We start from the raw sequence: 15,507 nt of genomic DNA, 5'->3' as shown, positions 1-15,507 counted from the left end.
AGTCTCAGAAGATAAGGAGGATGAAACTGAAAAAGCGTTTCAAGAAATGATTGAAATCTTCCCAAATTTGATAGATATAAACCTGCAGATTTAAGAAGCTGAGTGAAACCCAAACAAAATAAATACAAAGAAATCTTATCTGAGATACATCCTAGTTAATCTTCTGAATACTGAAGACAAAGAAAAAGTCTGGGAAGCATGGCGGGGGGAGCAGGTGGCAGGGGTGGAAAAGTGACTCTTTACCTATAGGGCAAAAAAACACCTTAAATGGCTGTGGATTGCTCATAAGAAATTGAGGCTAGAAGAAAAGATACAATACTTTTTCAAACACTGAAAAAATTTATATGCCACCAGAATTTATACCCAACAAAGCTATTCTTCAGCAGTGAAGAGGGGGAAATCAAGATGAAGGAAAACTAAGATTTTTTCACCAGTAGAATCACCCAGAGAGAATTTCTAAAGGAACTTCTTTAAATGGAAAGGAAAACCTGGAGTATCAGAAGGGAAGAAAGAACTTGTAAGCAAAAACATAGGTAAAAAGAATAGGCTTTTCTGCCCTTTTAAAATTATGTTATTTGATGGAAGTAAAAATTATAATACTATTTGACATGGTTCTCAAGGTATGCAGAGGAGATATTTAAGAAAATGTTAACAAATGATGGCGGTATGAGTTAAAGGATATAAAGGGAATTAAGATTTTTCTACTTCATTCAAAATATGACATGAATAGACTGATAGCTATACATATATAATGTAACACCCAGAGCAACTGCCAGAAAACTATGCAAAGAGATACACGCAAAGAACACCATCAAAGTTAAATTCTAAAACGTAAATGTTGAAGTCACTCACAGGATGATAGGAAAAACCAAATAAAGTAACAAAAAAATAACAGAAAAAAAAATAAAATGGTAGACTGAAGTCCTAACATATCAGTAATTACATTAAATGTAAATAGTCTATAAAGACAATAATTAAAGGACAGAGGTTAGCAAAGTGTATTTAAAAACATGACCCAACTGTATCTTCAGGAACCTCGTTTGATATATTATGAAATAAGCAGGTGTAAGTAAAAGGATGGGGAAAATATACCATGTAAACAATCAAAAGAAAGCTCTTATAATATCACATAAGGTAGATTTCAGAGCTGAGAAAATTGTCAAAGACAGGGAAGAACATTATATGTGGTAAAAGAGCCAATCCACAAAAGACATGGTAATCCTAAATGTTCATACACCAAACAGCAGAACTACAAAATACAGGAAGCAAAATCCAATAGAACAAACGGAAAAACAGAAAACTCTACAATTACAATTGGAGACTCAACATATCACTTTCAAGAATTGATACAATACTAGGCAGAAAATCATTAGCAAGGGTATTGCAAAGCTCAACAACACCAGCGACAGACAGAATCTAGTTGACATTTGTAGAACACTCTACTCCACTTCCCTGACGGCTCAGACGGTAAAGAATCTGCCTGGAATGCAGGAGATCCGAGTTTACTCCTGGGTTGAGAAGATCCCATGGAGAAGGAACTGGCAACCCACTCCAGTATTCTTGCCTGGAGAATTCTATGGACAGAGGAGCCTGGCAGCCTACACAAAGAGTCGGACGCTACTGAGTGACTAACACCACCCAACAAAGAGAATGCATATTCTTTTCAAGTGCCCACAGAACATATTCCAAGGTGGACCATATTTTGTGCCATAGAACATATCTCAATAGATTGAAAAGAGTTGAAATTATGAAGAATGTCTTCCCCTACCACAATGGACTCAAATTAGAAATCAGGAACAGGAAACTAACGAGAAAATGTCCAGGCACAGGGAAACCAAACAGCACACTTCTAATTCATAGGACAAAGAAAAAACAGGAATAAAAACATATAACAAAAATATAAGATATAAAAATATCTGGGATACTAGCCAAGCAGCCCTGAGAGGGAAATTTGTAGCCTTAAACACATACACAGGGGCGTCCCTGACGGTTCAGTAGATGAAGAATCCCTGGCAACTGAGCAAGTCGGTCACCCTAGGCCCTCAGCACTTTTGCCATCATGGGCCTCTTCCTGGATGAAAAAAATACTAAAAAGATTACATGACTGGATTGGTATAAAGGCAAGTATATAGCAATAGGGACTTCACAGGTGGCTCAGTGGTAAAGAATCCACCTGCCAATGCAGGAGACACAGGAGATGCAGGTTTGATCCCTGGGTCGGGAAGATGCCCTGGAGAAGGAAATGGCAACCCACTCCAGTATTCTTGCCTGGAGAATCCTATGGACAGAGGAGCCTGGTGGGCTACAGTCCTATAGGGTCACAAAGAGTCAAACATGACTGAGCGACCAAGTGCAAACAGATACACTAGAAAAAAAAGAGGAAAAAGCTCAAATTCATCAGCCAAGCTCCCACCTTCAGAACCTAGAAAAGAGGAGAAAAAAGTGAGCAGAAAGAAAATAAAGAGCAGAAATCAGTGAAATTGAAAACAGAAAAACAGCACAGAAAGTAAATAAAACAGCTGACTTTTTGAAAATTGTCAATAGTTGACAAACCTCTGGTAAGACTAACAAAGAAAAATAAAGTCACAAATTACCAACATCAGGAATGAAGCAAGGATTGTCACCACTGACTGCAGACATAAAAAGAATAATTTAATAAAGGATACTGTAAACAACTCTACACACATAATTTGACAACTTAACACAAGATGGACCCACTTTCCCTAAAAATACAAACTGCCACAACTCATTTGATATGAAATAGATAAACTGACTAGCTCTATAACCATACAGAAGTTGAACTGTAATTAAAACAATTCCCCACGTAGAATCTCCAGGGCCAGATGATTTACTACCAGAATTCTACCAAATATTCAAAGGTAGATTAACTCCAGTTCTACACAGTCATGTCCAGAAAACAGAAGAAGGAACACTTCCCAACTCATTTCATAACAAGCTAATATTACCCTTAAATGAAAACCAGACAAAGACAATACCAAAAAAATAAATCTGTAAGCCTGTATCCCTTGTGAATATAGATGCAAAATTCCTTAGCAAAATATTATCAAATAGAATGAAACAATAAAGGGAGTTATAAACCATGACCAAATGGAGTTTATTCCAAGAATGCAAGCCTCATTCAATATTTGAAAATCAGTAATGGAATCAACTATGTTAATGGGCTAAAGAAGAAAAAAAATCACATGATCATATCAGTTGATACAGAAAAAGCATTTGACACAATTTAACACTCACCCATAATAAGTTGCTCAGAAAAATTGGAATAGAGAACTTTCATAAGGTGATAAATTTACAAAAACACCCACAGCTAACTTTTTACTTAACAGTGGAAGACTAAATGTTTTTTTCCTAAGACTGGGAACACGGCCAGTGTGTCCACTCAGTAAACTTTCATGAACATAGCCATGAACATTTTAGCCAGTACAGTAGGACAAGAGAAGGAAATAAAAGAAACAGTCCTTATTTGTAGATGATATGAATGGCTATTTAGAAAATCCCAAGGATTCTACAAACTCCTAGAAATAAAAAAGTGCATTCAGCAAGGTTTTAGGATACAAGGGGAACATATAAAAATCAATCATATTTCTATTTACTAGCAATGAATAGGTAGACACCAGGGTTAAAAATATATCACTTAAAATCACTCAAAACTGAAGTACCTAGCTGTAAAGCTAACAAAACATGTATAAGACTTGTATGCTAAAAGAACACCATGCTGATGAAAGAAATCAAAGATCTAAATAGATAGACATACTATGCACATGAATTGGAAGACAGAAGGTTGTAAAGATGTCAATTCTTTCCACATCAGTATACAAGATTAATCCAGTTCTTATAGAAATCCCAGAATGATAGTTATAAACATAGATAAGATTATCCTAAAATGCATCTGGAAAGACAGTGAATCTAGAATAGCTAAAATGATTTTGAAAAAAGAGGAATAAAGTAAAAAGAATCCATCCTTGTGATTTCAAGACTTGTTACACAGCCATAAGAATCAAGACCATTTGCTGTTTGTGGAGGGTTAAATCACGAATCAGTGAAACAGGACAGTTGAGGTATCAGTCAGTTCAGTTCAGCCGCTCAGTCGTGTCCGACTCTTTGTGACCCCATGGACCACAGCATCCCAGGCCTCCCTGTCCATCACCAATCCCTCCCAGCATCAGGGTCTTTTCCAATGAGTCAGCTTTTCGCATGTTGAGGTATAGGCTTGCACAGATAAGCCTAACTGATTTTTGACAAAGATGCACATGTAATTGAAGCAGAAAGGATGACCTTTTCACTAAATGGTGCTGGAGCAGGTGGATATCCACAGATTAAAAAAAGAAGAAAAACAACCTTGACTTAAGTATTACATCTTGTACAAAAATTAACTCAAAATGGATCATGGACTTAGATGTAAAATGTAAAACTATAACTTTAAAAAAATATATAGGGTAATATACACAATGGAATATCACTCAGCCATAAAAAGGAACGCATTTGAGTCAGTTCTAATGAGGTGGATGAACCTAGAACCTATTATACAGAGTGAAGTAAGTCAGAAAGAAAAAGATAAATATTGTATTCTAATGCATATATACAGAATCTAGAAACATGGTACTGAAGAATTTATTTACAGGGCAGCAATGGAGAAACAGACATAGAGGATAGATTTATGGACATGGGGAGAGGGGAGGAGAGGGTGAGATGTATGGCAAGAGTACCATGGAAACTTACATCACCATGTGTAAAATAAATAGCCAACGGGCATCTGCTCTATGGCTCAGAAAACACAAACAGGGGCCCTGTATCAACCTAGAGGGGTGGGATGAGAGGGAGATGGGAAGGAGGCTAAGACGGAGGGGATATATGCATACCTGTGGCTGGTTCCTATGGAGGTTTGACAGAAAACAACAAAATTCTGTAAAGCAATTATCCTTCAGTTAAAAAATAAATAATTTTCTTAATTGATGGAAAAAATACATAGGAAAAATCTTTTGGGTCTAAGGTTAGCAAAGCATTCTTAGAATTAGCACTGAAAGCACAAGTCCATTACAGGAAAATTAGGATTTCATCAAAACTAAACATGTTTGCGAAAGAGCCTGTTAAGAGGGTGAAAAGACAAACTACAGATGGGGAGAAAGTATTCTCAAACCATATATCTGATGAAAAGCTAGTCTGTAGAACGTAAAAAGAACTCTCAAAACTCAACACTTAAAAAACAAAACAATCCGACTATAAAATGGACAAAAGACATGAAGCGACATTTCACCACAGTGGATGAACAGAGGGGACATGAGCACAGAAAGGATGTCTAACGTCATGAGCCATTAGAAAAAAAATTAAAACCACAAAGAAATCACTCCATACCCATGAGGGTGGCTGGAATAAAAGCATTGGCAACATCAGCTGCTTAAGAGGACAGGGGCAACTATTACCACTCTTATTTGATCGGTGTGAGTGTAAAATGGCATGATGAGCACATGAAATTTGGCATTTCTTAAAAACCAAACATGCAACCATGTGTGTGCGCGCTCAGTAGGTAAGTTGTGTCCAACTCTTTGCAACCCATGGACTGTAGCCCGCCTTCGCCCATGGAATTTTCCAGGCGAGAATACTCAAGTGGGTAGCCATTTCCTCTCCAGGGATCTTCCGGACCCAGGGATCGAACCTGCACAGAAGAACTCCTGTATCTCCCATGTTGGCTGGCAGATTCTTTACCACCTGGGAAGCCCACAGCAACTGCCATACAACCCAGCAATTGTGCTCATCAGCACTTATTTCAGATAAATGAAGGCTTACACACACACACACACACACACACACATTTGTTGTGCCTTAATCAATTCATAATAGCCCCAAACTAGAAACAACAACTGAAAGAAGAATGAACTATTCATGCATACAATAACCTGGAAACATTTCCGGAGAATTATGATGAATGAAAAAAGGGTTTTGCTGTTAGAACATTCCTAGAAGGACAAAAATTGTAGAAATAGAGAAGGGATTAGAGGTTTCTAGTAAAGCTGGGGTGGCCAAGAGAGCAACTTGAAGGATCCTTGTGGTGATAAGAAACCTTCTTGACTGTATCCACATCAGATCAATATCTTGGTTGTGACCTTGAGAGAAAGTGCTGCAAGATGTTACCATTGGGAGACACACCCAAAGGTTACATCTCTCTGTATCAGTTCTTGGAACTGCATGTGAATCTAACATCATCTCAAAATAAAAAATTTCAACTTTTAAAATGCTGAAAAACATCAAGTATAGCTATGTGCAACCACATACATGAATGTAGTGATCGTAATACTGATTGAAGTCAGACATTGAAGAGTCTGTATTATAAGACCCCATGTCCAAGAACAGGTGACATGAGTCCACAGAGAAGTCAGAGGAATGGTTACCTACAGACTGGAAAACCACGTGAGAGGAGAGTTCAGGAATAATGGAAATGTGTTCTGGATTTTAAACTGGGTGGTGCTGATGTGGTTCTATGTAAAAAGTTTATCAGCCAGATGTGATGATACTTTACATAAATTATGATGTAATAGAAATGATAAAGAATGAATGAATGGATGAATGGGAAATGGACATGGAAGAGTGGAAGAGGACAGAGTGCATATATACCCTACTGTGTATAAAATACGTAACTAATGAGAGCCTACTGTATAGCACAGGGAGAAAAGAGAAGGACCCGTATGTGAAACAGATTACGAGGCCAAGTTCGATGCATCAATCAGGGCGCTCAAAGCCAGTGCACTGGGACAACCCAGAGGGATGGGATGGGGCAGGTGGGAGGGGGGTTCAGGATGGGGACACGTGTACACCCGTGGCTGATTCATGTCAGTCGGTCAGTTCAGTTGCTCAGTCGTGTCCGACTCTCTGCGAGCCCATGGACTGCAGCATGCCATGTCAATATATGGCAAAAACCACCACAATATTGTAAAGCAATTAGCCTCCAATTAAAATAAATAAATTAATTTTTTTAAAAAAGAGAAGGACCCAGAGGGAATCCTGTGTAACAGGGAACACACATCACCCAAGGAGTGTGAGATACGGCAAAGAAGGATAGGGGTCAGGCTGGGAGACTCGAACTGCATCCTGTGGGCAGTGGGGAGATGCTGGTGGAGATTTTAGACAGAAGAGTTCAGCGATCTCTGAGCTCTGCCTTAAGGGACCACGTTCCAGCACCGCCCTTCAGCCGTCACAGGGATCTGAGTGCCAAGCCCTTGGGGAAACAGAGGCCGCCTGGCCTTTCCGGCTCCAGGTTTGGGGCCGGATGCTGACTGAGAGGCGATCAGAACCAAGGACAAGCACAGCTGACTGTGTACTGGGCTCTCTCATCCTTTGTCGTAAGCATCCCAGGACCCAGAAGAAGACCCAGGACGCCCGGCGCCTGCTGGGAGCTCAGGGTGCATGCGGGTGTCGGGGGGCCACCTCCCCTGCCGACCCCTGTGCACACGAAGTCTCGCTGCTCCAGATCCAGGCCCCACGATTGACTTTTATCATTCCCCACACCCCAAACCGGCCTCCTCGGCTCATTTCTAGAGCTCATTTTTCTTTGTTTTTACTAAATGGTTGGGTTTGTTTTTTTCTTCCAGAAAAATAAAAAGAAGAAAGGCAGAAAAGGGAAGAAGGATAAAGACCTGACAGTGGACAGGTGAGGGGTGCACCCTGGGGGCGGGCAACCCAGAGGAGAGCCCGGGACGCGGCTGGTCCTCTCGGCCTGGCCTGGGAGAGGCACTGCCCCGCCCGGCTGTACGCCACACCCTTCATCCTGGCAGAGTGGGTGGGCGAAGCCCCGGGACCACCCTGCAGTCCTGCACCCAGGCCGGCATCCTCGATGGGAGACGCAGACTCGGCCCCGTCGCTTCTGAGGCCGTGTGACATTTTAAGCTTTAAAATTCTTGGGGTTCTGAAGAAGTTTATTAAGAAATAGCATCCCGCTCTACCTTCTGAGGGAATTCTGAGACTTGAGGGCAGACATAGTTCTTATTCCCTGCCCGTCCTTGGGTCTGGCCCCTGGGGCCCTTTATAAATGCTCCTCGAAGCAAAGGATGAGGACTCATCACAAAGGGATGCTGCCATCTCCTTGAGCTTTGTTGGCTGAACTTTGATATTAATGGGTAATTGTAAAAGCTCACTTTAAGCTGAAATGGCCTTCAGTGCTTTAGCATTAGAAATAGTTAGGGCCCAGGTTTTCAAACATTTTCAAGGAGTTTAATTAAAATCCCCTCTAAGGGAATGTCAGGAGTCATTTTGAATGCATACACCTTTCTGCCCCTTGGGTTTGTTAACAGGTGACAGATGTTGCTCCCTGGGGTGTTCCCTAGTTCCTCTTTGGACTTCCCAAGTGGTGTTTGTGGTAAAGAACCTGCCTGCCAATGCAGGAGACACAGGAGATGCAGGTTCGATCCCTGGGTTGGGAAGATCCCCTGGAGGAGGAAATGGCAACCCACTCCAGTATTCTTGCCTGGAGAATCCCATGGACAGAGGAGCCTGGTGGGTTACAGTCCACGGGGTTGCAAGAGTCTGATGCAACTGAAGCTTAGCGTGCGTGCATGCTTGTTCCTCTCTGGGTGCAGAGATACAGTCCCAAACTCTACTTGAGACAGGACCCATGAGGGAAAAGACCAGCTTGGGACCATCCACGTGGAAAGTGGGAACCAGGGCGCCCCAGAGCTCACGCCCACCCTGGGCCCCGGCAGGAAGCCTCCGCCGTGTCGCCCAGCCTGGGTGTGGCCTTGGCTCTGGGGAGAGCCAGCTTCCTTAGGATATCGCTGGAAGGAGGAGCTGCTGAGTTTCCATTGTTCGGGGAAAAGTTCAAGGTCAAAAGCGGGGCTGACCGCTGCCTGGTCAGCATTCTGAGACACAGGCCCCCAGTTCCGGGGGAGGCACCGCCTACTGGTGACTGATGCTGACTCCTCCTGGGGACACAGGGACATCATGGTCCCTGACCTGGAGGACGGTCCAGCCCCTGCCTGCACGCGGAGCCGCCTCTGTCTTCAGTGCCTCTTCCATGCCACTTTTCTCTGTGTCCTTCCATCAGTCTTTCTGAGAAGAGCCTGCCAAGTGTCTTACTGGATAACCACTCAGAGCTCACCTCAAATCTGCCAGTACCAGCCGACTGCTAAGTTAACATTATCCATTCAGGTTTAAAGAAGCTCTCGACTGAGTCCAGCTCTGCTCTGACCACACGGAGCACACACGTGCAGCTCACGGGCCGTGTCTGTTAGACATCGAACGCCTTCTTGGCATATGTTTCTTTACAGTTCAACTGTCATAAATGGGCCACAAGCAATTCTCTAGTGAAATGAAGACCATTTTATGGTCTTTAAAAGTATTATATTCACTTTTATGCCCAAAAGTACAGAGATACCTAGTCATCTCACTCCTGGAAGACTTTTCATGTTTGAAAGCTTAATGACTAAGACTTAATGAATGTTGCTCATTAAGTAGGATTCAGTTAGTGGGCTAGTTCTCCACCAAGACACTCTAAGACGATTTCTGTTTCTCTTGCTTAGCATAAACCTGAAGTCAGCACTTTTACCACAGTTGATAAGATACATAGTTTTAAACTTTTTTTATTCCATAGCAAGAGTTGATTTCACTGGAAAGATCCAAGTATAGGTTTGTGTTCCAGACTTCTTAAGATATTTGGTTTCAATTATTTTGGTGAATCTTCTTCAATTTTATGTGAATATCGTACATATATTGCTTGTATTAAATATTCAAGTTCAAACACTGCAATTTGTGCTTCCCTGATACAGGTCAGACACGTCATCCCAAATTCCATGTACAGTGAAAACTTGCTTACTTAGCTGAGAGCACACTACTGTAAATATATTCAATAGAATAAAATTTCAGTCAACCAAAGGCTGGAGTCATTGAATTAACATCTATCCCAATAGTATTTGGCTTGAATCTCAGTGATGTACTTGAGGTTTTTTTTTTAAACTTTAAACATCTTATTTTGTATTGGAGTATACAATGTTGTGGTAGTTTCAGGTGAACAAGGAAGGAACTTAGCCATACATATACATGTATCCATTCTCCCCAAACCCCTCTCCCATCCAGGCTGGCACATAACATTGAGTAGAGTTCCATGTGCTATACAGTAGGTCCTTGCTGGTTATCCATTTTGAATTGAGTCTTTTTTTAATCACCTTGAATCATAGAACAAAGAGCATTTTAAACATAGTTATACTACAGTTCTTCAATCTAAAGAAAGACTAGGCTGAACCAAATCATAAGGCCCCTAGAAATGAAATGGGAAAAGACGAAACATCTCAGAGAGCTATACTGGACCGTATTTGAACGTGATCTATCAGAATTCCAGCAACCCAAGTCCCACTTAATTTCATTGGGAGTTTCATTCATTAAGTGGAATACTATCTTCATTTTTTCCTCAATTAGAATAAATTGCCAGTGTGCTGGCTACATGCCCATGCCCCCCCCCCCCCCCCGCCTTAGAGAAGTGATTTTGTCGTCTGTAAACAGAGAAGAGTTTAACATACTCCTAAAGAATTACTACACTCACAGCTTTTGACATTTTGTCTTTTTTCCCTTATAAGCCTTTGTTCCTTATAGATATTTTTCTTAAACTATTATGCTATGGAGTTAAAACGAAACATCAATTTCACAAAGGATTAATGATCTACTACAGCTTGCAGATGCTAACTGAATGTATAATTATGGGCCCGTTACATTACTATTATTGGGTAATTTCTAACTCATATTTGTATCATTATGAAGGCTGAGTAAAGGGCAGACTTCAGGAGTTATAGCTGGTCTCAGATGCCTAAAGATATAATTCTTATTAATAGGAAACATCAGATACACCCATGGATGAGTGAAAGTATTGTTTTTAAAAAGCCTAATTCATCCCCGGATTGTAGAAATGGTCCAAACATCAATTTATTTGTGTACATACAAATGTACTTTGAATCAGATCTGGTTAAAGTCTGGTACATTTGTGAGGATTAACATAAACACTGCAGGTTTGATGTGTTTGCTCACAGAATTGATGGTCTTCTTTCTCCCCAGGACCATTGAGTCTCTGTATAAGGAACTCGTGGAAGAAGGCTTGCTCATCCAGGCACTGAAAGTCAACCTCTCAGATTACATTGGTAAAGTCCACCAACAGTGATGCATGTGTGTGTCACATACGTATGTCACCTCTTGGGGTTTAAGGACCCAACAGAGGGAGGTACATTTCATCTGTGTTTTATCCAAAATCTGGCCCCTGGTGGCTTGTAGTAATTGTTTGATGGATTGAATTGGTTTGAGCTCTTCCTGCGCTGGGATCTAATAGGTTTGACTGTCTCCCTTAATGTAGGAGAAGCAGGTTTCCAAACCTACTAGCCAGGCTCCCTAAGGCATTCTTTCTGGCTGAAGCTGAATTGAGGAAATGAAGAATTGTTCATGCTCTCATGATTATCAAAATGCCCTAGAGGCAGCACCTGGTACTTCAACACAGAGTCCTTTCATGAGGAACTCCTTCCAGAATTCTATCTAGGGGCCACCATGGGAGTGATAGGGAGGAATGCACTCTGCCGCTCAATCGTGCCTGACTCTTTGTGACCCCATGGACTGTAACCCACCAGCCTCCTCTGTCCATGGAATTTCCCAGGCAAGAATATTGGAGTGGGTTGCCATTTCCTACTCCAGGGGATCTTCCCAACCCAGAGATTGAACCCACGTCTCTTGCATCTCCTGCACTGGCAGGCAGGTTCTTTACCACTGAGCCACCTGGGAAGCCCCAGTTGGAAGGGATGAGGAGGAGACATTTGCCATCACCATCTTCAGCTGATGTCTCTCTTTTAATGTTTAAAAAAACAGCCTGAGGACCTGAAAACATATTTAAAGCTTAAAATCTTTCCACCCTAATACAAACCTCATTTTCACTTTTGTGAAAACATATTTAAAGCTTAAAATCTTTCCACCCTAATACAAACCTCATTTTCACTTTTGTGCATCGACAATCAGCGAGGACATTCTCCCACAGAACCACAAAAAGATAATCACACTCAAAAATGTTTACATCGTACAGTTGATAGTCCTAATTATGTCCTTTGTAACTGTCTTTCTCAATCCAGAATACCATCCGTGATCATGGAAGCAATGGCCATATATCATTTTCATTCCTTTGCATGTGTGCATGCTAAGCTGCTTTCAGTCATGTCTAACTCTTTGCAGCCCTATGGACTGCAGCCCGCCAGGTTCCTCTGTCCATGGAATTCTCCAGGCAAGAATACTGGAGTGGGTTGCCCTTTCCTTCTCCAGGGGATCTTCCTGACTCAGGCGTCGAACCCACATCTCCTGCGTTGGCAGGCAGACTCTTTAGAGCCACCAGGAAACCCTTCATTCCTTTCGTCTGCACCAGTTTACAGGCTTTTTCAGTCCTTCCTAACGTTGACAATTTTAAAGTGTCTGAACTGTTTTACAGACTGTCTTTTAACTGGGTTGGTTTGATGGTTTCCTCCTGATTTGATTCATGTTGGACAATTTTTACAGGAAAAAAAAATGGCAATATTGTGTCCTTCTCAGCCTTTCACACTGGAGGCATATGATGAAGCTTTGTCCCATCATTGGTGAAGTTAACTTTCGTCCCTGATGAAGCTTCCCCAGATCCCTCCATTGTAAAGCATCATTTTCTCCTTTATAATCAGTGATAATCTACAGGGGACCCTGGGGGCTCTGGAGATTCTGCTCCCAACCATATTAAAAGTTTTGGCATCCACTGATGATCTTTCCCTGCGTCGATGGTTGCTCTGGTGCTCATAAAGGGGGAATGTTCTAGTTCTGTCTCCTTTTCTTTATTTATTAGGTATTCTTCTGGAAAAATTTCCCTCCCACCTTCCTTTTAAAATTATTGTGATATCAGTGTGGACACATGGACTCTTTTTTTAATTGCATTGTAACCCATATCCATGTGATTCATTCCAGTGTTTACAATGACCCAGTTTCAGCCTGCGGGAGCAAAAAGGCTAACATTTCCCTTGGATCAAAAAATGATACTTTAATCCCTTTGAAATAGAGACACATTTCCTTCTTGGGCACTTGGAAGAACCTTCATTTTTCCTAATGTTATTAGATTTTACCAGGCTGTGTATTGAAATATGTATTGGGTTTCTATTTATTTCTTGTTTCTTCTTCAAGTACTGTAGGGTTTTTTCCTGGATTGCCTTGATTATGTTCTGTTAATTCTGTTTATATGAAAAAATACCACTGTTAGCAGAAGTCTATCTCTTTACTTACAGTTGAGATCTCTGAGTTCTGTCTGCTTTCTCCCTTCACATCATGTCTTTTATTGCTTCACTGAATTCCTGGTATTAGTACAGAGCCTGGCAGATGGTAGAGTCTTAAAGAATTGTTGTTGTTCAGTTGCTAAGTCCTGTCTGGCTCTTTACGACCCCATGGACTGCAGCACGCCAGGCCTCCCTGTCCTCCACTGTTTCCCAGAGTTTCTCAAACTCATGTCCACTGACTCAGTGATGCCATCCAACCGTCTCATCCTCTGCTGCCCCCTTCTCCTCCTGCCCTCAATCCCTCCCAGCATCAGGGTCTTTTCCAAAGAGTCAGCTCTTTACATCAAGTGGCCAAAGTATTGGAGTTTCAGCTTCAGCATCAATCGTTCCAATGCATATTCAGGATTGATTTCCTTTAGGATGGACTGGTTGGATCTCCTTGCAGACCAAGGGCTTCTCAAGAGTCTTCTCCAGATCCACAGTTGGAAAGCATCAGTTCTTCAGCGCCTGAAGAAGTAATGGCCGTCTTTCTCACCTTCCTTCTGGTTTCTTACCCATCCTGGACTCTCTCAATGCGCTCTTTTGTCAATTTCTGGGTAGCATGTTAAAGTTGCCTGAGGTCGAAGCAGATAGAAATCAGCCTCTGAAGAGTGACATCAGATGGAAATGACCCAGTCCAGCAAAACAGTCAAGGTGCCTCCAGCCATGGCTCCCTCTTGCCTTTTCCATGTTTTTCTCATTTCTCCCAGGTACGGGTCTTATCTTGAAAAGGTGGCAGTGGATCCTCCCAGATCCCCACATAAAAAATAGACAACGCAAAAGGCCATGGATAGCATTTACACCAAAACAAAATGACCCAAGTTTCCCCTCGAAGCCCAAAGTACAAGCCACAGGGGGCAAAAAACAGAAGAACCCCGAAGGAGCCAGCAAGCAGTCCCTGGAGAGCAGAGCGGGACCGCGGTAGTAACTGCAGCCGGAAACCAGGAGGGGTTTGCCCACTGCTCCGCAGGTGCGTGACAGTGGGCAGCCTCAGAAGGTCTGAGCAGCTGAGAACAGCCCACCCGCTGGACGCTCCTGAAGCTGGCCCTTCGAAGACAGGGCCTTATACTGAAAGGAAGCTCTTGGGGGTAGAACTGAATTGGAACAGCTGAATAGGAACAGTAGAGATGAAGGAGAGAAAAGATCCAGAATAAATTGGGGGAGGGGAACAGAACCAGGACATCACAAGAAGCAAGCCACCATACTAATAGCAGATAGAAAAACTACAGAAGACAAGGGCTCTGTGGGATTTAAAAAGCTACCCTGACCTCAAGTGTCTTCTCAGCATACGGGAATAGTAGCTCATAAATTTAAGCAATGAAAAGTTCAAGGTCAAAACCCATGCAAAGCTTCTATTAAAAAAAAGGAAGAATAAGGAACAAGGTAACATCACAGAAATATATACTCATAGAGCAGACATACCAGGAACCTACTCTTTCAAACCAAGCAAATAAACATTAAAGGAAATTATAGAAGGGATTTATAGAAGATATGTAAGAATACACAAAATGGAATTAGAAAAATGCAGAAATGAGTCAGAAAAACTGGCGTATTTTAAAGGGAAAAATCATTTTAGGAAAAAACTAAATTACACTGAATACAAGAATGAATAAAGTCAACAAACCAAGCTTTAAGAGAAATGAAATGTGAAATACAGAAATTTTTAAAATAAAACTAGAAATGAAAAGTGAGATTAAAAGATTTACAAAGAAAGCAGCAAATACTAAAGGTAGGCAAAGAAAACCCACACAGGCAGGCAAAGATAATACACATCCCTGGAGAGAAAAACCAAAGCAAAGGAGGAGAACACATACTGAGAATTCTTATTCATGAAAAATTTCCCAAAACAGAAGTGCAAACCACATAATGGATGATTATACTTTGTATGTGGGACCATCAACTCCAATGGACCAACGCCAAGACATATTCTAAGAAAAGTACCAGACTCAGGGAAGGAGGAAAACCTTTGGGCATTACCCCTTCTCCTTTTCTGGCTCAAAGCTGGACAGTCAGGGCAAGTTGTCTGTGCCTCGCCAATTCCCCATCCAGGCTGGAGCTGTTTGAGGGGCTTAACATGTATAATCCCACTCTCTTCTCAACACCATGCAAATCCCCAAACCCACCAGAGTCATAGCGGCTAGGGCTGAAAGAGACTCAGAAGACAGGACGTTCAAGTTCGTCATGTCTGGCCCCCCAAGGCTCAGCTCCCAACGCT

The 15,507-nt window shown here is 41.8% G+C and overlaps 1 protein-coding gene across 2 annotated transcripts in view; it reads left to right on the top strand.

The window, feature by feature from the left end:
* IQCA1 (IQ motif containing with AAA domain 1) overlaps window positions 1-15,507 on the top strand; it is a 175,091-nt gene that overhangs the window by 112,831 nt on the left and 46,753 nt on the right. For both annotated transcript variants that reach the window (XM_020905508.2, XM_020905507.2), the window contains exons 12-13: window positions 7,605-7,663; window positions 11,050-11,132. In XM_020905508.2, the coding sequence (XP_020761167.2) occupies window positions 7,605-7,663; window positions 11,050-11,132 (142 nt within the window). The remainder of the gene's footprint in view (window positions 1-7,604; window positions 7,664-11,049; window positions 11,133-15,507) is intronic.

The sequence above is a fragment of the Odocoileus virginianus genome, unplaced genomic scaffold (assembly GCF_023699985.2).
Source record: "Odocoileus virginianus isolate 20LAN1187 ecotype Illinois unplaced genomic scaffold, Ovbor_1.2 Unplaced_Contig_4, whole genome shotgun sequence".
Taxonomy (NCBI): domain Eukaryota; kingdom Metazoa; phylum Chordata; class Mammalia; order Artiodactyla; family Cervidae; genus Odocoileus; species Odocoileus virginianus.
The sequence above is the reverse complement of the archived record's forward strand: the minus strand, read 5'-3'. Positions and strand labels throughout refer to the sequence as shown.